The 22,822-nt window shown below is 36.1% G+C and overlaps 6 protein-coding genes across 8 annotated transcripts; 4 read left to right on the forward strand and 2 right to left on the reverse strand.

The window, feature by feature from the left end:
* Nucleotides 1-98: 98 nt before the first annotated feature.
* On the reverse strand, nucleotides 99-4,452 carry LOC111456030 (guanine nucleotide-binding protein-like NSN1). The gene is given in 13 exon segments (XM_023097730.1): nucleotides 99-359; nucleotides 362-620; nucleotides 735-955; nucleotides 1,206-1,385; nucleotides 1,478-1,742; nucleotides 2,023-2,059; nucleotides 2,061-2,241; nucleotides 2,688-2,846; nucleotides 2,849-2,860; nucleotides 2,964-3,075; nucleotides 3,239-3,483; nucleotides 3,592-3,653; nucleotides 4,138-4,452. Coding segments are annotated over 12 exon segments (1,728 nt in total). The 5' UTR covers nucleotides 3,611-3,653; nucleotides 4,138-4,452; the 3' UTR covers nucleotides 99-321.
* A 49-nt stretch (nucleotides 4,453-4,501) lies between these two features.
* On the forward strand, nucleotides 4,502-6,931 carry LOC111456033 (F-box/kelch-repeat protein SKIP30-like). 2 transcript variants are annotated; one of them, XM_023097733.1, is made up of 2 exons: nucleotides 4,502-4,601; nucleotides 5,774-6,931. In XM_023097733.1, exon 2 carries the CDS (start codon nucleotides 5,820-5,822, stop codon nucleotides 6,855-6,857), a length of 1,038 nt encoding a protein of 345 aa, XP_022953501.1. In that variant the 5' UTR covers nucleotides 4,502-4,601; nucleotides 5,774-5,819; the 3' UTR covers nucleotides 6,858-6,931. The 2 variants fall into 2 exon arrangements, with proteins under 2 accessions (XP_022953501.1, XP_022953500.1); XM_023097732.1 differs by having other exon boundaries at nucleotides 4,514-4,675.
* A 260-nt stretch (nucleotides 6,932-7,191) lies between these two features.
* On the forward strand, nucleotides 7,192-11,215 carry LOC111456486 (tRNA (guanine-N(7)-)-methyltransferase non-catalytic subunit wdr4). Of its 2 annotated transcripts, XM_023098361.1 has the most exons (11): nucleotides 7,192-7,427; nucleotides 7,609-7,773; nucleotides 8,070-8,253; nucleotides 8,785-8,841; nucleotides 8,922-8,992; nucleotides 9,118-9,196; nucleotides 9,276-9,335; nucleotides 9,671-9,771; nucleotides 9,864-9,924; nucleotides 10,072-10,498; nucleotides 10,850-11,215. In XM_023098361.1, the coding sequence occupies exons 1-10, from the start codon at nucleotides 7,294-7,296 to the stop codon at nucleotides 10,462-10,464; spliced, it is 1,305 nt and encodes a 434-aa protein (XP_022954129.1). In that variant the 5' UTR covers nucleotides 7,192-7,293; the 3' UTR covers nucleotides 10,465-10,498; nucleotides 10,850-11,215. The 2 variants fall into 2 exon arrangements, with proteins under 2 accessions (XP_022954129.1, XP_022954128.1); XM_023098360.1 differs by lacking the exon at nucleotides 10,850-11,215 and having other exon boundaries at nucleotides 10,072-10,815.
* A 1,940-nt stretch (nucleotides 11,216-13,155) lies between these two features.
* LOC111456488 (protein MARD1-like) lies at nucleotides 13,156-14,405 on the forward strand. The gene is made up of 2 exons (XM_023098365.1): nucleotides 13,156-14,049; nucleotides 14,165-14,405. The coding sequence occupies exons 1-2, from the start codon at nucleotides 13,400-13,402 to the stop codon at nucleotides 14,241-14,243; spliced, it is 729 nt and encodes a 242-aa protein (XP_022954133.1). The 5' UTR covers nucleotides 13,156-13,399; the 3' UTR covers nucleotides 14,244-14,405.
* A 2,533-nt stretch (nucleotides 14,406-16,938) lies between these two features.
* Nucleotides 16,939-18,395, reverse strand: LOC111455884. The gene is made up of 2 exons (XM_023097527.1): nucleotides 18,143-18,395; nucleotides 16,939-18,033 (listed from the first exon to the last, which is right to left on the reverse strand). Exon 2 carries the CDS (start codon nucleotides 17,954-17,956, stop codon nucleotides 17,357-17,359), a length of 600 nt encoding a protein of 199 aa, XP_022953295.1. The 5' UTR covers nucleotides 17,957-18,033; nucleotides 18,143-18,395; the 3' UTR covers nucleotides 16,939-17,356.
* A 1,132-nt stretch (nucleotides 18,396-19,527) lies between these two features.
* Nucleotides 19,528-20,816, forward strand: LOC111456338 (late embryogenesis abundant protein D-34-like). Its single transcript, XM_023098163.1, has 3 exons — nucleotides 19,528-19,877; nucleotides 20,140-20,427; nucleotides 20,504-20,816. Exons 1-3 carry the CDS (start codon nucleotides 19,551-19,553, stop codon nucleotides 20,663-20,665), a joined length of 777 nt encoding a protein of 258 aa, XP_022953931.1. The 5' UTR covers nucleotides 19,528-19,550; the 3' UTR covers nucleotides 20,666-20,816.
* The last annotated feature ends 2,006 nt before the right edge of the window (nucleotides 20,817-22,822 follow it).

A 22,822-nucleotide genomic window follows, 5' to 3' on the forward strand; every position in this document is an offset into this window, starting at 1 on the left:
CACGTTTGTCCTCACCAAGTTTCTAATAATATTTGGTTGTTCATGCCTTTCACTATAATTTCAAATCAACACAAGAAATAGGAAGGGAAGAGCCAGCCAAAGCCAAAAAATGAGATTCTATAATTTGATTCCAAGGTTCTATATCTCGTTCAGGTGAATCAAAGGCCAAAATTTCCTAAGATAAATCTAAGAGGGCGAAAAATCTATGAAAAACTGAACTTCGAATCAAGATCATAACACAAAACTATGAATTTACACCCATGTTCATAGCTTTGATTTCCATGGCAACCAATGATTGTTGTTTTTCTGTTAGGAGATTGATTAATTCTTTTTGAAATCCACTTTAAAGTCATAATCATATCTTCCATAGCGTCTGTAGACATTGATGATTTACAATTATTGTTTGCTTTTTTTCTCCTCTTCTTCTCTGCTCTCCTCATTTTTGTATTCAGAATACCTTCTGCTGAATACAGCTTCTCGTTTTGCCTGCTAGTTGCATCTTGTCCATTCGTTTTGCCCTCGTCATCGTCTTCTTCCTGCTCCATTGACTCGTCGTCGCTATTGTCCGATGCATTCTCCAGAACTTCGTCGTCTTGTGTAGATGGTTGATCATTTCCATTCTACATTGCAAAATGATAACATATAAAGTCCTAATCCTAAACCCCACATGTAAATAACAGAAAATCATCAGGCTATAAGAAGACGGATCTTTGAACAAGATGCAAATCTCGAACCTTTGGCTCTTGCATAATATTCTCATCCAAATTCAGTGGACAACTTGGGGGAACTTCAACAGAACTGAAATCATCGACGGATTTGAGGCTTCCAATGAATGAAGATTCGCCACCATAAACCTCGTCAATGTTGAACTCTTTCCCAAGCTCTGTGACGATCCTTGCCTCTGAAGGTTCTACCTGACTCCTAACTGGGGGCATTGTGTAATATGGAATTTTGCCTATGACATCAAGCAAGCAGCTTACTAAGAGCCCGCCACCGGGAAAACTTATTTATGCTTTGTATGGAAGCAGCCATTTTCTTCTGTCCTAAACTAAACAACAAATCTAATTTCTTATCACAGAGAGAAAAGGAACATTTTCTTTTGTTTTGTTTGATGACTTCGATTCAATAATGCAAGCAGGCAACTAGTTTTGCACTTTTTATTTATCAATAGAAAGTTTAGACTTTTTTTCTTAAAACAGAAATACCTTCGTTCCAGTCATGTAGAACAATTCTAGCAGCAGCTTCAACATCCACAATTCCCCCCTTCTTAAGTTTGCCTCGAATAACCGCTATCTTCTGCAGAAAATCGTCGACCGTATCGAAGCTTGAAAGCTTATACAGAGTTACCAAGGTTTTGGATGGGCAAAGCTTCAAGATCTCCTTAACTAAAATATCCAAAAGTAGCAAATAAGCTTTGGAATACAAAACTCGAGGACCACAAGAAAAAGAGAGTTAAAAACATGGCAAATCAATTTACCAGGAGCAACGGGATCTTCCAACTTCTCTATTCTTTTGCAATTCCGCAAAGCTATAGATGGCTCATTTTCCTTAGACCTTACCATTACAACACCAGGGCAATCCAACAATTTGACATTCTTGTCCAAATGGACCTCTTGCATCGATCTAGTTAATCCTGGCGTAGCACCAACGTTGACAACATGGGATCTCTTCAGACTATTGATAAGACTGCTTTTGCCAACATTAGGCAAGCCAATAACACCCACAGTAATTGATTTTTTAATCTGCCAAATTCAAATACACAATGGACCACATCGATTAACCAAAATTGTGAAGGAAATTTCCAGTCATTGATCAGAGAAACTTTAACAACAACAAATATATATGCTAGAAAACTAATCCATGGAGGAAGGATATAACAAATCAGTGCAAATACATCCAAAAATAATCATCAAAATCAGAGTGGGATGATCAAACATATCAAGCTTTCAAATTCACAAAAAGCAACGCCAAATAAAACAAAACAGAATGTTCAATTCTTGAAAGTTGAAACGGTAGAAATACCTCATAACTTCTTGAATAATTCTTCAACAATTTAACTAGTGTCAGCTCCAAGACAGTCACTTCTCTGCAACAAATTGCTCGTTTTCGTTTTGGATGTCTTTGAAGATTTCCAACCTAAGTTGCACCTTTGTTCTTGCGTGCTACACTTGAAGGCAACGGCAGGCAATTCTTCTCTCATATAATTAAGCCACTTCTCCACCGCCTCTCGAGGAACAAGATCTGATACAAAAAATATATATAAATACGCATTAAAATTATAACTGCTACAGATGAAGATAAATACACAGCTTATTAGGCATCACATGACTAATCCATCCACGGCTTTAAGAGGATATCTAATAGCTTGTCACTAAGTTCATCTGATTAAGAGCAAGTTAAAACTAGTAAGCACGAATACTTAACCCAGTTTAACTTATAAGTGACAAAAAAGCAGTCATTTTACACAAAACTTAGTCTTACATCCTTCACTGGTTTTCGACACATCAAGTCAAACATGAAATGCAAATTCACATATATTAGGAACAAATATTGAAATTTTAAAGAAAAACATTGAAATCAGTTTTGAAAAAAATGTATGCGATAACCGTGTCGTATGAGATCTATTTTCTATGTTTATATCCATCTTCATTAGTCAGTTGAATTTTGACACAAGGGGAAAAATTTACCAATTTTGTTCAGAAGTAGTACAAGATGCTTATCAGGACCCGCTTTCATCACCATCTTCTCCATATCAATACAACGGGTGCCAAGGGGATCACGTGCATCCAAAACTTCTAAAATAACATCTGATGCCTCAATAACTTTGACCAATTCCTTGTAGAAACCCTGTCTGAGTTATCTGCAAATTTATAGTCAGAAACACAACGCAAGACAATGGACATGAGTATCACAACTTGTTTACTCCATTTTTTATCCAAAAATCTTCATAGAAAACAGCCTACCACGATTCCGGGCAGACCCTACAGATTTGTCTACATTCCTTATCTCTACTAAACTTCGATCTGCAGAAGGCATATTATCATCATCTAGCAATCCCAACTTCCTCTTTTGAGCCTGAACAAGATTAAACAGTCAAATTACAAGTAAATCGCCACACAACGATGTAATATGAATGGAGTAACAAAATGCATGTATACATGCATTCACCGGCACATAAATATATACATGCATACAAAATCTAAAAACGTCCATGATAGAAAGTATCAAAATTTAATACCCTCTCCTTCCGAGCAGCTTTCTTTTGTTCCATCTCATCAAGAGCACGGGCACGACGAGCTTCAAGAGTTTTGAGCTCCTGTTCCTTGAAGGGCCAATCATTGGGAATACCTGGGTCCTTCTCAACTTTGCTCTTACCCTTGAAGCTTAGCTTCTTGGCTTCCTTCGCCTTCTTCTTGTGATGCTCCTTCACCTTCCTAATGATCTTGTACTTCTTCTTTAACGTTACTCTCTTGCTTTTACTCTCTACAAGAAACAACACATTTTAGAGAAGAAAACCAAGTGTGTCCCGGATGCTGCAGAGCACAAAATAAAATGTGTTGGCTTCCAAAATTATAAATAGAACCCACTTACTTTTGCTCCTCTTCACCATCCTTAAGATTCAGAAGACGAGGGCTTTGTGCAAATGGCCTTCACTGTCAACACAAGTGAATGACTCAGACAAATGTTCTTCCGAAGAAAACATGAGGCAATATCACAAGCAATAGACAAAGAAAGCCCAGGATTCAAAATTCGAACATACGCCTAATCAAAGTTCATCTGCATCAACATATTTTTTCTATATTCAAGCAAACTCAACACCATTCAATCAAATTCAAACTCAAGATGAGTTTTCTATTTTGCTTGTTCTTGTGCTATTTTTTTTTTTAACTGATAATAATAATAATCTCAATATTTCAAAAAATTTATAGCCAATCAAAATACAGCTGAGTTTTCTTTTTTCCTTTGTTCATCCTAAACTTCCTCTTCTTCATATAAGATCAGAACAGTATGTTTTTATCCTTTTTATTTACGGGATTTTTTTTTCCTAATCTTTGATGCATACACTCTTAGTTTTATGTTAACCCAACAAACAAAATACAAAAAATATATATAAAAAAAATAATAATAAATCAAAACCTGAAAATCTGAAAATGTGCGGCGGTACGATATCACCAACGGGACAGGCCAGGGGCTGAACCACTGTGCTTTTCAGGAAAAAAGAAAAACAGAGATAAGTAACTTCAGTATCTCCGTTTGCTCGGAGAGGCGAGAGACTGTGAAAGGGAGGAGCAGCAGCGACTTCGCCGGAAGGATGATAGTTCAATAGCTGAGAGCGAAGCGTCCGTCGGAGACGGCGTTAGGGCGGGAGTGGAGGTCCAGCCGTGAGTTAAATAGGGTTTAGAGAGAAAAAAAAAACAAATAAATAAATAAACTGCTTCTGCAACGAGAGGAAAATGTAAGAAAAGTAAATAGAAAATAGGGAGAATTATTATTATTATTATTATATTAAGCGTAATAAATATCTAAAGTGAACAACCATGGCCTCACATTCTCGGCGCGCGCGGGGGGTGGATATACTGCAACTAGTCTCACCATTTCAGGTATCAATCTCTCTGAAAGAGCTCGAGCTCGTTGGACTCCAGATTCGTTTCATATTGCTTGGATTTGTTCCCAGGTGAAATCGAAATTGCTCTGCTTCTCTATCCTTGACCAAATTTAGAGCTGTTGAACCATTTTTTAATGCATGTTTACCTTTAATCGTATGAAATACTCATTTGAGCTTTGAATGGATTGTGCGGCTTTCGTTAGTTCTTGTGTTTGATATTGAAATATACTGGAATTTGCCTGAATTGACTGTCATATAATGAACATATACCCAGGTTCAAGAAAGGGATTGTGCTCTGTGTAAATGTGCTTATAGTTTTGTTGGCTACGTTCCCAGAGTTGATTTGGGGAACGGAGGCTTTCATTTATATAATCTTTGATACTCTTTCTGAGATACAAATTAAGTTTTGCTATTTGGGAAATTTGTTTCCGTACTAACTTGAGACACAGAATCACTTTGTCTAACAGTCAAGCTCACCGCTAGTAGATATTGTATTATTTCGGTTTTCTCTTTCGAGCTCCCCCTCAAAGTTTTTAAAATGCGTATGCTAGGGAGAGGTTTCCACACCCTTATAAAAAATGTTTCGTTCTCTTTTCCAACCAATGTGTGATCTCACAATCCACCCCTCTTGCGGTCCCATCGTCCTCGTTGGTACTCGTTCCCTTCTCTAATCGATGTGGGACTCCCAATCCACCCCCTTTGGGTCCAGTGTCCTTACTGGCACACCGCCTTGTTAGCACCCCCTTCGAGGCTCATCGTCCTCGCGGGCACACTTGCCCGATATCTGGCTCTAATACCATTTGTAACCGCTCAACTCCACCGCTGGTAATTATTGTCCTATTTGGGCTTTCCCTTTCGGGCTCCCCTCAAAGTTTTTGAAACGCGTCTTCTAGGAATAGGTTTCTACACCCTTATAAAGAATGTTTTGTACTATTTGATGTGCTCCTAATCCATTTAGTTTCTTTCTAAGTTCTCCTAATCCATTTAGTTTCTTTCTAAGTTTTGTACAATCACAGACGATCCCTCAGTTCTTATTATTATCGTATATAATCTAAGCTCCTTCATTCCTTCTTCAATGTTTTAAAACTAGAGGAAGGTTGTGATTTAGTGTCAACCATCTAATGTTTTTAACTACGATCTTAGTTTATATATTTCTTGATGTTTCAGCAAGCTTGCCTTCTGAGTAAAGACTAACGAATACGAAAGAAAGATCATGTCTGGTTTGATTGAAGGACTACCTGATGCAATTTCCATAAGATGTCTTGCTTTTGTTCCATATTATCTCCACCCCAAGTTGGAACTCGTTTCTCGCTCTTGGAAAGCAGCTATTCGTAGCACCGAACTGTTTAGAGCTCGACAGGAAGTTGGTTCGTCCGAGGATTTACTATGTGTGTGTTCTTATGATCCAAATAATACATGGCAGCTTTATGACCCTCTTCAGAACCTTTGGATGACCCTCCCTGAACTTCCATCTAAAATAACGCACCTTGCGAATTTTGGCGTTGTCTCCACTTCTCAAAAGCTGTTTGTTCTCGGTGGCCGTGGTGATGCTGTTGATCCAGTGACCGGTGACCGTGAGGACAACTCTTCAACCAACGAGGTCTGGTCGTTTGACCCTGTAACTCGAACATGGTCCATGCGAGCACCAATGCTCGTGCCACGTTATACGTTTGCCTGCTGTGTTGTGGATGGGAAAATTGTAGTAGCAGGTGGCTTCACCAGCTTATCAAAATCAACTTCTCAGGCAGAAATGTATGACAACGAGAAGGATGTTTGGATTCCATTACCTGATCTACTTCACACCCATGATTCAACCTGCATTGGCTTGATGATTGGAGGAAAAATGCACGTTATGTACGGGGGGGTCTCCACGGTGCAAGTTTTTGACAGTTTGGAGCTGAAATGGAGAGTTGAGGATTACGGCTGGCTTCCCGGCCACAAGGCTGTGGTTGGAGGTTCACTCTACACCATGAGCCAAGGACTTGTCTTCAAGCAGGAGGAACGAGACGCGCAGGCTGTTGTTTCCGCGTCTCAGTTTGTCCAAAGGATCGGTATGGCAATAGTCGGGTTTAGAGGTGAATTGTATGTAATTGGAGGCGTAGTTCGCCCCGAACGCTTCGATGGTGACCTTGTAAAACTATCTGACGTCCATGTTCTTAAGGTGAGGAATGAGAAGCCAAGTTGGTATTGTGCTGCTCCTATGAGCCGATGCTCTGGGACTGTTCTTGGGTGCACGGTGTGGAGAATATAGGATTTAAATGCTAATTTGAACATATGAACTATTCTTAAGTTGATCACTATTTTTTAGTCAGAGAATATGTAACACATGAACTATCCTCAATTTGATGCTTCTACTCAGTTGCTAAAGTAAAAGAAAAAATCTAAATAAAAGTTAAATTTGAAAAATAAACAATTAAAAAAATATGAGACAAATATTTGAAAAATAAACAAAAAAAAAATTATTAAATACTTTTTAAATGGTTTTTCAAATGAAAACTAATCAGATAAATGATTTTTGGAGAGAGAATGGAAGATCGTGCATTCGTGGGGATAAATTTGAGGTGTAATGCGAGGGTATTTTCGTAATTTTGTTGTTTGAAATACAGCAATTTTCCGCCAATTTTCTCACGAGAACCCTAAAATTTTCCTAAACGCCCTAATCTTCTTAGTTTCAGTTCACCGGAAGAATGGAAGAAACGCCGGTAGAAGAAGGAGATACTAACAAAGATGTTGAGATTGCTCCGGCCTTAATTGCAGTTCATCCAGCCGAGAAATCTGTTGCCGTCGCCGTTGGGTCCGACCTACGTGTATTCGACCTCGTGTGAGTTTTTTCGGCTCCATTAATTTTTATCTTCTATAAACTTGGATTGATGTTACAATACGATTATAGTCACTCTCTTTGTACTAATTTGTTTAAAATTCAAATCCCATCTGTACTCACCTTTGTAGCCCTGTTGAATTGCTTGCTCGTATGTTGATGGATTGTTTTGAGTTAACTGCAGAGGTAATTGTCCGGTTTCTTTGATTGATGAATCTGGGGGATCATATCATAAAGACTCCATTAGAACGATTTGTTACGGTTCGAATGGGCAGCTCTTTGTATCTGCTGGTGATGATAAGACTGTTAAGATTTGGTCGACTGAGTCTTGGCGCTGTATTTATAATGTGTAAGTTTTATTGTTCTTTTTCTCCTGTCCTTTTTTCTAGGTGATTTATTTCGAGGATGTTCGTTGGCCATGGATTTGTGAACTGATTGATGTATTTAGGCGTTTTCACGTGCATATTTGCTTTATGAGTTGGTACACGCAAACCAGTGGCTTAAATATTGCGCAAATTTGGTTACTTTTTGTGGTTATAATACGTATAGTAGCTTCCGGATTATCAGGAAAAATTGTAACCAGCTGCATGCTTTCTTGATTGGTTTTCTTTGTGTACACTGAAGTTTTCATAATTCTCCTGACAGGGGTTCTGAAAAACGAGTGAGTGCAGCTGCCATTAGCCCTAATGGTATGCATGTTTGTTTTGCTGACAAGTTTGGGGTTATCTGGGTTGTGGATCTTGATGGAGGGGTTGACGGAAATCAACCTCTGGTCAACAAGAAGGCAGTGTCATTGCTTTCACATTATTGCAGTATAATCACTAGCTTAGTAAGCATTCTCTCTTAGCCATCCTTTTCTTTCACATTATTGCGTTTTCTGCAAAGTGGCTTCAAAGGAACACATCGCCCTTTCTTGATTTATAATTAGCTTCCTTATATAAAGATTCATGGCCAACATTGGGGGTGGGGATTGTTTTCAAGTTACTCTGAAATTTTACATTTGAACGTCGAGTGACTTCTATGTGGAGAACCAGGGCTTTGGATTCTCTTTGATACATATGTTTGAGCATAACGGGAGGATTTTGTATAATTGATTTTTTGGGGATCCGGAGGTTTGCTTATGCATTTAGTTTGTTTGTCATGATTGCCTATCTATTTTGTTTTGGAACAGATATTTTTGTACTTATATTCCTCATGAAATTTTCTTTTCTATTCAAAAGCCAAAAGAACTAATGTTGGATGAGGTTGATTCATATAATGCTATAAGATATTTATAATGGTGGGAAATGTTTCTGCTGTTCTTCTGTTTCTACTGTTTTCATGCAGTTAATTAACACAACTAATATCTTTATGATCGCAGGAATTCTCATTGGATGGGCGGTTCTTAGTTAGTGCAGACCGTGATTTTAAAATTCGGGTAGTCATTCTCTCCTCATTTGTTATGAGTGTAACTCATAGAAATTCATGTTTTTTAAAACGGTGTTGCTTTTGTTGAAGGTTACCACGTTCCCCACAAAACCTGTGAATGAAGCTCATGAGATTCAAAGTTTTTGTCTTGGCCATACGGAGTGAGTTTCCATGATCTATATCTAATATATGACAAGATATAGGTGGATGGTCAGTAGTGGTGGCATTTTTAAGCGGTATTTCCTTCGATTTTGATTCATATATTTATTCCATGTGTCTTTTCTAGTTTCGTATCCTGCATAGCCTTCATTTCGAAGCTGGAATGCCCACATGGATTTCTCATCTCTGGAAGCGGCGATTCAACTGTAAGACAGTCTCATATGAACTCCTAGTTTGCTTTTGGTGCAATATGTGAAACACAATCATATTTTGTGGCCTTTTCAGGTACGTTTATGGGATATTCTATCTGGATCACTCCTTGCCACTTGCGAGGTTGGAGATAAGGTGTTATCGCTGTTCTGAGCTTATTTTGGACCTCTAAAACTTTCAGTCGATAGTTTTCAAAAAATGAAACTGATGAACTCTACATTGAATAATACTAAGCTCTCTCGGAATTATTACCCTGATTAATGAACACTAAAGCTAGGACAAGATACTTGTTAACTTAGACAAGAGTTTATTGTATCCCATATTAAGATTTATGTAAAATATCTTTGGATTGTTCAAGTCTCTCTCTTCTGTAAGTAGAAGAGTTAAGTAAACTGTGCATCCTTCCCTTTTGTGGTATGGATCTTGATCTCCTGGTTCACAATTTGATTTCTCTCACTAACTTACTGAAGGTAGAACTCCTTGAGTCTAAAGAAAGAGAGGGCTGCCATTCAGCTGTCACAAGTATCTGCACGATTACCGATGGTGCCCTTGTTGCAGTGGCGATTCAAAGGCAATTTTCCCATCTATGCTCTTTTCTCTTATTTGGTGGAATCTTACCATCGAATTTTTTTACCTAATTTACGTTATCATTTTTCTTTGTAGCTTGCATGGAATAATTTTGCTGAACTGTGACCTGTCAAATCATACTCTATCTGTAGTCAAGGTAATGACTCATGGCAACTGGAGCAATCTCAATGGTTATTGTGACTGGGTTCTCCAGATTAATGTTTTATAAACTTCTGTTTGTGAGCATCTGAGTGTATTTATCTTCTTGTTTCAAGCTATAATTCATTTGTTATTGATATTTCAGGTGGTTTCTACAAGTGAGGAGACATTCATCCCAACTAGCCTATCATCCAGTTTCTCGACTCGATACCTATGGATGGTAACCGGTGTCTCCGGTTTGCACAATTTGGGGCACGCTTCTCTGGCCCGTGTCAAGGTCATCAGTGGTTTCAACAAGGACAATCCGAATTTCACTGAGAACGAGTTATCCATACTGGAAGATGATGCAATACCCGGGGGAGAGAAGCTGCTTGAAAAATTGCAGGGAGGAGTGACATTCGACGAAAAAGTGTTCTTGGCAGCTGCCGAAGCTGTTAAAACTGCAATGAGCAATCTGTTGACTAAGAAACAGTACTCGACAGAGAAGCGGGACTTCCGAAAGAGAACAAGAAATGATAGGAAGCTTAAACAAGGATGAGTATCACATCAGCAGCAACAGTAGCCCGTTTCATGTAAAATTAGTTCTTTATTCAACTTTTTTGGTTTAACAGAGGCTTTTAGTTCTTAGATTATTGTGATAATGTTCTAGTTTATTCTGCAAGAGAAACTTGACGTGCATTAGCCGCAGTTTTCTTGGTCAAAGCCATATCAGTAATAGGAAATTAGGAAGGTAAGGTAAGCTGGTCCCCTCAATTATTTTGTTGAAGAACATGGGCAATGGCCAAAATAGCCCCAATTGTCGTCGGCCTCTCTTTCTCATGGAAGAAAACTGGCCCTGGATCGATTAAGGGTTCCCTTTTTTATCAATGGAAATTGAATTTTGATGATAGATGAGTTGAAATTTGTTTGTTATATGTCTTCAGGAGGTGCACATGAAGCTCAGCAGCAGCCGGAGGGACACCAATTTGAAGGGTGGCAGGTATGTAATAATTAGCTTAAATTTATGTAATAATTTAGAGCAATTGTCTTGGAATTTAGTGGGATTGAAATCCATCAGCATCAAATGTCAATAATTGAGGGAATATTAAAGTAGAAGGGTGGTGGGTGCAGTTGAAAGAGAAGAGGACAAGCAAGCAATCTTCATCCTGTATTTGTTTATTTATTCATACCATACCTTCTAGTGAGTCATAAGCAAGCACGTCGTTTGCTTCATCACATGAAACTAAACTACTCTCCACAATTACGTAGTCTTGTTAAATTCTGCTGCTCCCCCACATTACTGATGGTTTTAACTTGATTTGGTACCATTACCAAAAGTCAGAGAACCTAGAGTAGACGAGTCTAATTCATGATAATGTAAGCTTCGTTTGAACTGATATTTTAAGTGTTTGAAAAAGTTTTTGAGTCTTGAGCATCCTATAGTTGTTAAGGGTTTTTTTGGCAGTAGCATTGTGAGATCCCACATCAGTTGAGGAGAAGGAAACATTCTTTATAAGGGTGTGGAAACCTCTCACTAGTAGATGCGTTTATGAGAAAAAGTAGAGAACGGAGAGCTCAAAAAGACAATATTTGCTAGCGGACTCTTAAAAGTTTTATTTAGTGATTGGTTTTGAAATGAAATTTCACATTGACTCCAACTATCCAATCCAATCAAGTATTTGAGCTCATTCTATAACAGCAGCTCAAATTTATTGCTAGTAGATATTATTTGTTTTAACTCATTATGTGTCGTCGTTAAAACGTGTCTACTATGAAGAAGGTCGAGTCCTACTCCAACTAGTATATTGCACCGTCAATGTAAAGTGGACAATATTTGTTATACGTCATACTTGGAAGGAGGGCTGGTGGTTGGTTGAGTTATCTTATTCCAAAAATATAATATTAGAAAGTTGGAGTCATCCAAACCTATAAGTGCGTGCCTTTCATTCATTTCTAGGGCTCTGTGTTTTGTACAAGCGTGTCAGAACAAAACACAAAAGATTCCAATATTTTTCCTTTTTATTATTATAAAATAAAACCTCTCTTTTTCTTTAATTTTATTTTTCATAAACATACTTAAATTATAAATTTAGTCTAAATTATAAAAAAAAAAAAAAAAAAATCCACCGACACAAAATTACCCATATTCTTTTATTTTTAATAAACGATTATTAAATTATTAATTGTTGTAGTGAGTTAAGATCTAAATTAGTATTTAAAAATGTTTGTAAATCTCAATTTCAATAAAAAAAATTAAAAATATTTATAGTACGAAAGTAAACTAAACGTTAATAAAAGTACTTTTTGTAATTTAACTAAATTTGTATATATATCCCAACCCAAACAGATTTAATTCAAAAGTGAGAGAGAGAGAGAGAGAGAGTCAGGATAAGGCTTCACGTGAACTAAGCATGAGAATGAACTGACACACTACACGACAAAACCCCCCACCATAAAAGATATGGAAAATAAAACTAATATTAAAAGAGAAAATATTTTTGTTATTCTATTAAATTTGAGTAATATCAAAATTGAGTTTAATTACTTGAATATAGTTTAATTAATTAGATACTTAACCATGGTTAAGAGTTAGATACTTAACCATGATAAGAGTGAGGGGACGAACAAAAAAAATAATAATATACTATTTTCGTGTAATGTATAATTAATTATGATTATTGTTAATTTACATAGCTTCATTATATATTCACGTCACATATGTGTATATAGTTCTATATGTTAAACCACGGCCCGCCTACCATATGACTAGGTGGAGTTGGCCCCTAGTTTTAGTTTTTTTTCTTCCAAATTTATTTACTTCTTTAGTCGGTCCCTCAATTTTGAGTTTAGTTTTTGATTCGGTATATACATTTCAAAATTTACTTTTTTACCCTCTCATTTGCATAGTCTTTACTTTTTGTCTTTAATAAAAGAACCTGAGCCGTTGTTGTTATTCTTTTGCTTGTATATATAACGTTTTTTTCAAAATCTTTCTTTCAAAAATCTCTCTCTGCCCTCGTTTTCTAAAACCTTCTTAAACCGAGACTAGAGGCTCGAGCATACGTCACTTGGCCGTAGGCAACGTAAGAACGAATTGACTTAGCTCACTTGTAGTTGGAAAGTGAGTGTCGCATAATCTCCCGTCTGCTTCAAAAGTGTAATTGTGACAAGTGATCACGATTTTCAAAACTATCTAATACAGTGAGAGTGAAAAGAAGTTGGGGAGATGGGATAAAGGGATAAGGTTTGTTGTAATTTGAATTAGTCATAATATATTTCCACTAAGTTAATCAAATTGTTTGACAACTTTTTAGAGTGAAAAAAGGAACCATTTTTGGGAACCCACTGATCTCATCTTCTTCATCTTCTTCATATTCTTCTTCATCTTCTTCTTCATCTTCTTCTTCTTCTTGTAAGCTCAGCCATGGAAGCCACTGAAGTCTAGCTTCCATTTTCACAACCTTTTCTCAAATTTCCATCCAAACCCATAAACCATGCTGAGGAACAGATCCAGAGCTGTAACTGGGAAACAAGCTTTAATGGCGGATCCCCCCTTTCAATCTCCTTCTTCTTCTTCATACACAAAACCACTTAGAAACCCCATTTTTGGTTCCCCAAGATTCAGAGCTTTTGCAACAAGAACAGCTGATCACTCTGTTCTTATTAGTCCCTCCTCTGTTCTTACTAGTCCCTCCTCTGTTCTTATTAGCCCCACCTCTGTTCTTGATTCCAAACCATTTTTCTCTCTCCAAAATTCCAAACCAATTTTCCCAGAAAACAAACACAAAATTTCACACCCAAACCCCATTGGGCTTGCTCTAATTGAGGACAAAAACGACTCCAAACCCACTAAGAGTCTCATTTTTAGCGCTAAACTTCGTGTCCTAATCCCTCCTCCCACCGTGGACGGCGGCGGAAGCGGCGGCTCTGGGTTGATGACGGTGAAGGAGATGGAGGTGTGTGAAGAGTATACATGTGTTAGACGACATGGGCCTAATGCAAAAACCACTCATATTTTTGACAACTTTGTGGTCAAAAGCTTCGTTGATTATGATTCTCAGAAGAAGAAAAATAACGAGTTTCTTAGCTTTTGTTTCACTTGCAACAACACTCTTCACCTCACCAATGATATCTATATTTACAGGTAACATATTTTACCTTTTATTACACACAAATATCTCTATCATATTTACCGTAAATATGTTTTTCTTTTTTTTAAAATTTTTTTTTTAATAATAATCCGCCATTGTTGGTTGCAGAGGAGACAAAGCTTTTTGCAGCCAAGAATGTCGCAACCAAGAAATGCTGTTGGATGAACAACAGGAGGATTCATGTTGATCATCATCTTCTTCATAAAATTCATGCAAATTTTTACTCTTTTTTTGGTTTTTTTTGCTCTCATGCAGATAGAGATAAGAGAGAGAAGTGTTTGTAGAGAGAGAGAGAGAGAAATTTTCATAAAAAATATATGTTCACTAATATCATTGCTGCTTTGGCTTTTACTGTATATATATATATATATATATACATACATATATAATTGTATATGTATGCATGTATATGTATGTATGTGTCACTTTAATGATTATGCATAAATTTGATATTTGATGATCCCGACATTTTTGTATCTGTTATAACATGATCACGTCATTATTTAAAATGATTCAAACTAAATATAATTAACTTTTGAGTTTATATGCATCTTGATGATACAGATATTAATTGTCAACTTTTTTTAAAGTATATTTTATTTATTATCGAGACCATTCTCGATTTTAGTTAATTCTTTTATTTTTTATTTAATTTAAATTATAAATATATATTTAATAGGGTAATTATATGAGTTTTTACAAAAGCATACAAACCAATGGGAAATATTAAAATCATAAAGATCAAATAGTTTCCAAATTATTATTATTATTATTATTATTGAATTTTTTTTGTAGAAATTACTATAATTAAAATAATTATTTTTTAAAGAAATATAAAAATTGAGATAAAATATTATAAAAATTAGCAGAAAATTTACTATGAATATAACAAATGAATATTTAGGTTGATATAATTATTAGGTTATAATCAGTGAAAATCAACCATATCTAATGAATGAATTATTAAGAAGATGATATATATTAAACTATTTTTTTAAAATAATATTTTTAATTTTTAAAAAATAAATATGAAATTTACAAATCTTATAGAAAATGTAACTATTTATTATGGTATTATTGGTAGTTGGTATTAAATAATTTTAAATGAATTAAAAGGAAACTTAACCTCATATGAAACCAAATCACACACAAATTAATAATTGATTAAGTTAAATATTAATTAATCATTAACTTGTTTTATTTTTTACTATATTTATTTTTCGTGCACATGCTACAATAAATATGAGGTATTGAGATTTGAACCAAGTCTATATTAATATATTTTCTATTATATTTAAAATTAGTAAGTAAATAAATTATAAGTAATTTTTCTTTTTATAGATTAAAAAAAATCAATTATTATCTAATATATTTGTACTAAAAGTAAAAAAAAAATTAAAAATTAAAAAAATGATTGAAATATGGGTTTGGATTCTGTTTGGAAATGAGTAAAAAGGGAAAAAGAGGGATTGTGGAGTCTCCCACTATCAATTGTCGATTCCTTGTCTCTTTCTTCCTTTTTATTCCAAAATTAATTAATAAAAAGCCAAAAATTTCAACCTCCACCATCATTTTTTTTTTTTGGTAAGAATTATCATTTGATGTAATACCGATATATTAAGTATTTGAAGATGATCCACTAAATTTTATGAACAAAATAGGTGAGAGAGTTGGAAGTAAAATAGGGTATAATTTGATTGAATAGTCGTTCGACTAGATATTGAAGATGAACTTCAACCAGTAAATGAATGACACGTATGTTTTTTAGAGATTATAATGATAAATCAATAATTAAGCTTTCTTTGCTTGATATAATTAAATATAGGGAATGCATTTTACTCCAAATTTAATGCATTTTATTGAGCTTGAATGTGTATACTTGTGTGGTGGACCCTTCAATTATGCTTCAATTATTCATATGATGAGTTGTAATACATTCAAAAGAAGATCAAGGATAAGAGAGTAAAAATTTAGGTCAGTCCAATATTTGCGATCATATTAAATGTGTTAGACGAACACGACTCTCCACAATGGTATGATATTGTTCACTTTGAGCATAAGCTCTCATGGCTTTGCTTTGGGCTTCCCCAAAAAGCCTCATACCAATGGAGTTAGTATTCCTCACTTATAAACCCATGATCATTCCCTAAATTAGCTGATGTGGGACTTCCATCATCCAACAAAATGATCAAATAAGTTAAAATTTAGAGGATTCGATATTCACTCTGAAATTTAATTTGTCAAGTTCGAATCATTCGTTCCTCTCTCCAACCAATGTGAGATCACACAATCCACTCCTTTTTGGGCCAACATCTTCGCTATATTTGTTTCCCTCTCCAATCAACGTGGGATCTCACAAACCACTCCCCTTCGGGGCTCAGCATTCTCACTGGCATACCACCCAGTGTTTAGCTCTAATGCCATTTGTAAGAACCCAAGTCCAATTGTGACATCTCCCAGTTGAAAAGAGGATCAAAACATTATTTATAACGGTGTGAAAACCTCTCCCTTCTAGCGGTGGATTTGGGCTATCACAAAATATGTCTCTAATTGAGAGGCCAAATATTTAAGTCCTCCCCGTTCGCATGTCTCTAAACTTATAGAACATAGTGTCCAATACCTATTTGGGTCGATCCAAAATTTTCAATTCTCTTGAAATCCAACCTTGCCCAAACTGAAAAAGATCTAACTCAAACCTTTGCTATTTGGATCGAGTAATATAAAATAGTGTTAAAATTCATTTAAAAATGCAAGAATTCAAAGGGAAGGATTTGGCATTACCCCTAAAAGTTGGAATTCAAAAGTTGGAATTCAAGAAGAAATTCACCTTAAAAAAAAGGCTCAATGGAATCAACCGACTCCAAGCAGATGAACTTTATCAGTAGAAAGTATAAACAAACAGGGTAGTGTATAGCTTGAAGGAATCGAAAAGAAACCTCGAATTTCTCTAAGCTACATTTCATTTACAAGCCTAAATCTGAGCTCTCAAAGTGTATAATGAACAAGAAGATTAAGTAAGAAGATAAGAGTTCAGAATTTACATCTTCTTTTCTAACAAGTTTGAGGTGTAGCTGGATTCCTTGCTGCTTTACCCCTGTTCAGTGCTTCAATCAAGCTCTATATCTAAGCAACTCTTCGCAGGTTCAAGAACCTTGAGATCGAATAAAGCTGTGAATATCTACCATCAGCTACAAATCCCACTTCTCAAAAACTTAAAAGAGAATCAAATTTCTATATCCTACCAATGATCTTGCATTATATTTAGTGAGCTTGATGCTCACTGAAACATCATTCATTCATTCATTCAGAGTCGATATCAAGGTTAAGGATTCGTCTAAGTGTTCTTGTTGCAGAATCAGCACCATGGAATGGCTCTCGTGTAGAAGGATGAGTATAGCGGCCCCAAGTTGGGTGAATTTTTTCAACTGATTCCGCAGCTGAATTGGTGGGAAATTCGAGTGACACAGTTCTGTTTCCTGGCATTGAAAATTTGGGCATCGGCAGTGAACTTGCCGGGGGTGAATTTGAGTAAGTCGGTCCAGCCCAAAGCTCAGGAAAGGATAACCTCTCATAACAGCAATGTTCATCGAATTCATTGCTCTCCTCTCTTCGACAAATTTCCCTATTAATCGAAATTACGGCACTTCTCGAAATTGTTGAAATCGGCGTGCAGTTATAATCAGCGGAAGGGGGCGGTGTTCTGGGGGAAGAAAAAAGATAAACAGGAATCGAAGAAATCTTCAATGGATTAGGGCGAAATTGATTTTTCCGTTTTCCTTCTTTAATCGTCAAATTCCCTAATCGATCCGATTCTAGAGTCTTGGCCAAATAGCAGAACTCATCTCTGTACTGTTCTACAATCACTAATGTTTCCATCGCAGAATCAAATTCCAACAACATTCAATTGCAAAACCGATTCAAAGAACCACAAAACACCGAAAAACATCAAAACAACGACGAACACGCGAATCCTCAATCTAAAGAAACAATAAAAACAAGAAAGAGACAAAATGCGATTCAGAACACAGAAATTCTTCGCTATAATCGGAAAAAAAAGAAAACGGAAGAGATGAAACATGAACTGACCTGAAATTTGGAGAAGAAATAAATCCTCAACGAACGATCAAATGTAAGATAGTGAAGATCAAAACAAGTGCTCTTTCTACGAGCGATTAAACTCGGAACTTGAATGAATCGGGCGGCTTGTTCTTCATCTTTCCCATCCTAGTCGGGTTTTAAGAAGCAGGACCGGGCTCGGCTTTTTATGAAGTTTACGGTATTTGTCCTTGTGTTTGACTGAATTTCCTCACCGTGGGTGGCAGGATTTGAGGGGTATCTTTGTCTTTTCCTCTGTATTTACAATTGGAAATTTGAAATTTGAATGGTAAGTCCTTTGAAATAGAGGGAAAAATATTGTAATAAATCCAACTAGAGAATAAAGGCGCGATTTATTGCATGTTTTTTTAAAATAAATTATTTTTTTCAATTAAATTCTAAAAATAAAAAATATATTTTTAAAACTATTTTTCCTAATTTCTAAAACTATTTTTTAAATATAATTTTATTTCCAACTTTGTTTGGATTCACAAAATGATTCTATAAATATTAAATTACCATAAATCAAATTATGAAAAGTGGGGAAGCTTTAAAATTGAGGACAATATTGTAATTTTTCTCCTTTTAAAAAAATTAATACAAAATTAAAAATATTTAATATAATTTTTAATGAATTGGATGAGATTATTCTTAGGAACCACCGACATCTACAACGGTATGATATTGTCTTGTTACATATTGTTGTCAGCCTCACAATTTTACAATGTATCTAATAGACAGAGATTTCCATACTCGTATGAAAAATGTTTTGTTATTTTTTCTAACTGATGTGGAATCGCACAATTCACTTCCTTTCAGGGCTAGTGTCCTTACTGGCATACCGAAGTGCTTTGTTCCATTCTCTAATCGATGTGAGATCTTACAATCCACCTCGCTTTAGGGTCCACGTCCTCGTTGGCACACCGAAATGTTTTGTTCCCCTCTCTAGCTGATGTGGGACCTCACAATCCTCTTCCCTTTCATAGCCCAGTGTCGGGCTCTAACACCATTTGTAATAGCCCAAGCCCACCGTTAGTAGATATTGTCCGTTTTAGCCTGTTACGTATCGTCGTTAGCCTCATGATTTTCAAATGTATCTATTAGGGAGAGATTTTCACTCTTAGAAAAGGTGTTTTGTTCCTCTGTCCAATGTACCGAAGATAAGAAATGAGTCGAGAAGATATACACATGTTTATTGTTCATAAATTCCAAGTGTCAATTAGGCATGCTGCCATACATACATCATTCATATCCACGTGTACGTATTTCCAACCTTTCTTTGAAACCTCCTCATTCTCCTTTCGACACCTGTAAAGCCCCTCCAATTTTTGTATTTAAATTCATTACCCATTTATTACAACAAATTTCAACCCAACCACACAACACAAAGACCATCAAAATGAGCCAAGCACAGCCCCAAAGACCCGCCGAGGAGTATCAGGATCCCATCAAATATGGCGACGTTTTCGACGTCTCCGGCGACTTGGCTTCCAAACCCATTGCCCCTCGTGATGCTGCCACCATGCAGGCCGCCGAGAATATGCTCCTCGGCCAGACTCCACGCGGCGGCCCCGCTGCTGTTATGCAGTCCGCTGCCAACATCAACGAACGCACTGGCCTTGTCGGTCACTCCGACGTGACCGATGTCGCTCGAGACCAAGGCGTCACTGTCACTGAAACTGTCGTTGACGACCAACGAGTCATCGTTGAGTCCATTGGCGGTCAGGTAAAAATTGCTACGAGGTTTATATAACCTTTGAACAGTCTCCTCTTCATCGAAGTTTGACTTCTTTTTTGAGTCTTCGAACAAAGTACACTATTTGTTCGACACATGAGTCACTCTTGACTTCTTGACTATACCAACGTGAGTCACTCTTGACTACACTTTGACTTTGATATAATGTTAAGAATCAAACTCTCCACGACATTGTATATTATGATATGTTCAATTTTGAGTATAAACTCTCGTGACTTTGCTTGGGGCTTAGGTGGTGGGACAATACGTTCAACCTAACGTTCCAATGAGATCTCCCGGAGCAACGCTCGACAAGGACTCAATAACTATTGGGGAAGCCTTAGAAGCAAGTGCAATGAGCGCAGGAGACAAACCCATCGACCAAAGCGACGCAGCCGCAATCCAAGCGGCCGAGGTAAGGGCCACAGGGAAGAACGAGATAACACCCGGTGGCATAGGGGCGGAGGCGCAGTCTGCCGCCTCGCTCAACACACGAGCCATGCGGGACCAGGACAAGACAACACTGGGCGACATTCTAACCGTAATTCTCGCATCAAAATTCAGTTGGGTTCTTTCTTAAAACTCTTAACCCATTGACACGTGTTGGTTTTTTAAAGGATGCCACGCGTAAGCTGCCGGAAGACAAGGCAGTGACGAAGGAAGATGCAGAGAGAGTGATAAGCGCAGAGATAAGGAACGACCCGACAATGGCCACCACGCCCGGAGGAGTGGCGGCGTCGGTGGCGGCAGCGGCGAGGATCAACCAACAACAGGGCTAGCTTCCGAAATTGGCTCGTGTGTACTGTGTACTATATCCACATAGTTTGTTTTTGCTTGTTCTACGCATCTCATGTCATCAAGTTTTGAGTCTTTGTATAATCAGCTTGGATTCTGGAGTTCGGTTAAATAAATAAATTAGTTAATTTAGAGAAAAAATATATATATTTTTTTTTAAATTGTTAATTTGTATTTTTTTTTCAAGTTTTAATAGAATAAAAAATAGTTGGTATTGGGGGTGGAGGATATATTATGGGCCTTTGTCCAGTGGGCCTAATTTAGTGCAGGCCCATACTTTGGTCAAATGGGGATATTAGGTAGTCAACCCAACTTAAATATAAATTATATAATTTTTAAAATTTTAGTTAAATATTACCCATTTTTTAATTAATGGTTAGACTCATTTATTGATAATTTTGATTAGTTTAAGATAATATTTAAACAACATTGTGTAAAGATGTTTTTTTTTTGTTTTTTTTTTCAGATTCAACAATGCGTACAGCTAAGAACTTAGATCTCTAATAATAATAATAATAAAAATAATAATCCCATTATTATTTAATTAATCTGCTTCCTTGCGAGCTTCTTCGCTTAATCAAACCTTAATCATTTCATTAAGCCAAGTACATTGTGAGATTTGCATGTTTATTTACCCTCGAATAGTGACGTGGATAATTGTGAGTCGAGTAGGATTCAACGAACTAAAGGGATCTCTATGGAGAGACGAGAGAGAGCATGAAGACATATGAAGTGACTGAGCTTTAAAGCTATACGTTGAATGGGGATTTTAAGCCTACTCCACTTGATTCAATCGAGTGCTCAAACCAATTTACGCCACTTGATTCAATCGAGTGCTCGAACCAATTTACGAATCTAGTTGTACTCTTCTGAAGATTCCGATCCGATCATCATCGCTGAAATCAATTGTAACAGTTCAAGCCCACAGCTAATAGAGATTGTCCTATTTAGGTTTCTCTTATGGAATTTCTACTGTCTTATAAGGAATGTTTTGTTTCTCTCTCCAACCGATGTTGGACCTCGCACCAGCCAGCAGAGGATTACAACTTGGAGAGTAGAACGATCCATGATCAACTCTGTCTGTTCCCTTTATGTAGCTGAGAATCCTGTTTACTTCCTTCAAATTCGAGGTTCTCGGTGTCTCCATAAAAATGCTTATAAGTCGTGTTCAACATTCTTAGCATTTTGTCACTCCGAATAAGGAAATGGATCTAGAAATAATCGGCGTGCACCCACGAAAGTATAGATACAACCATTTTATACGTTTATTTTGGACATCAAATAATTAATTTAATTAGTAAATATCTAACATAATTGAAACGTTTTAAAAATTTATAATTAAATAGATGGAATATTTAAATGAATAATTCTTTTATTTTCTTTTTTATAATTAGAACATGTGATTTCAATTCTTTTTTTTATTGAGAAGTTATATTTCAAGAGATTTCTAGGAAATTCATTATTGTTATGATTTATTCAAGAAAATAAAATAAGAGATTTTAGTTTTAATATATAAATATAAATATATATATATATATATTCCCTAAGTTTTACAAGAAATTCATTATAATATATGGATTTTGACAAAAACATAATGAGATTTTGTTTGATAATGTAAAGGTTTTTTTTTTTTTTTTTAATTAAAAAAAACGCATCAGTTCGTATAATTTTGAGATAAGATTTGTTCCATTTTCTTTTATTTCTTATTTATTTATGATAGTTTTTTGTCTTTTTCAATTTTTTGTCTTAAATTATTCGATTATTTTAAAATGATCTTTTGGATAACTTTCATGAGGCGAAAAATTCATCCTAAAATGCATTTACCATAAAGGTTGGGTTGAGTTGAATTTTTGTAAAGTCAAAAATTCGGTTTGATTGGTAGGTTGACATTTTTTGTTCGGGTCAACGCGACCAACTCGAAGTAGCGTTACAACCCAACCCAACTTTACTTTTAAAAGATTTAAGAATATTTAACATCTGTAACCGATAATTCAACAAAACAACTCAACCCAAAAAAGAAAGGGTTAAGTTGGGTTCAGTTGTGAACTCTATTCGAACTGATCGAGTCACCAACTCGACCCGTATACACTAAAATGTTCCGATCTGGGTATTCATACAAGCATTCCACACACCCATGTGCT

The sequence above is a fragment of the Cucurbita moschata genome, unplaced genomic scaffold (assembly GCF_002738365.1).
Source record: "Cucurbita moschata cultivar Rifu unplaced genomic scaffold, Cmos_1.0 Cmo_Scf00018, whole genome shotgun sequence".
Lineage (NCBI taxonomy): Eukaryota > Viridiplantae > Streptophyta > Magnoliopsida > Cucurbitales > Cucurbitaceae > Cucurbita > Cucurbita moschata.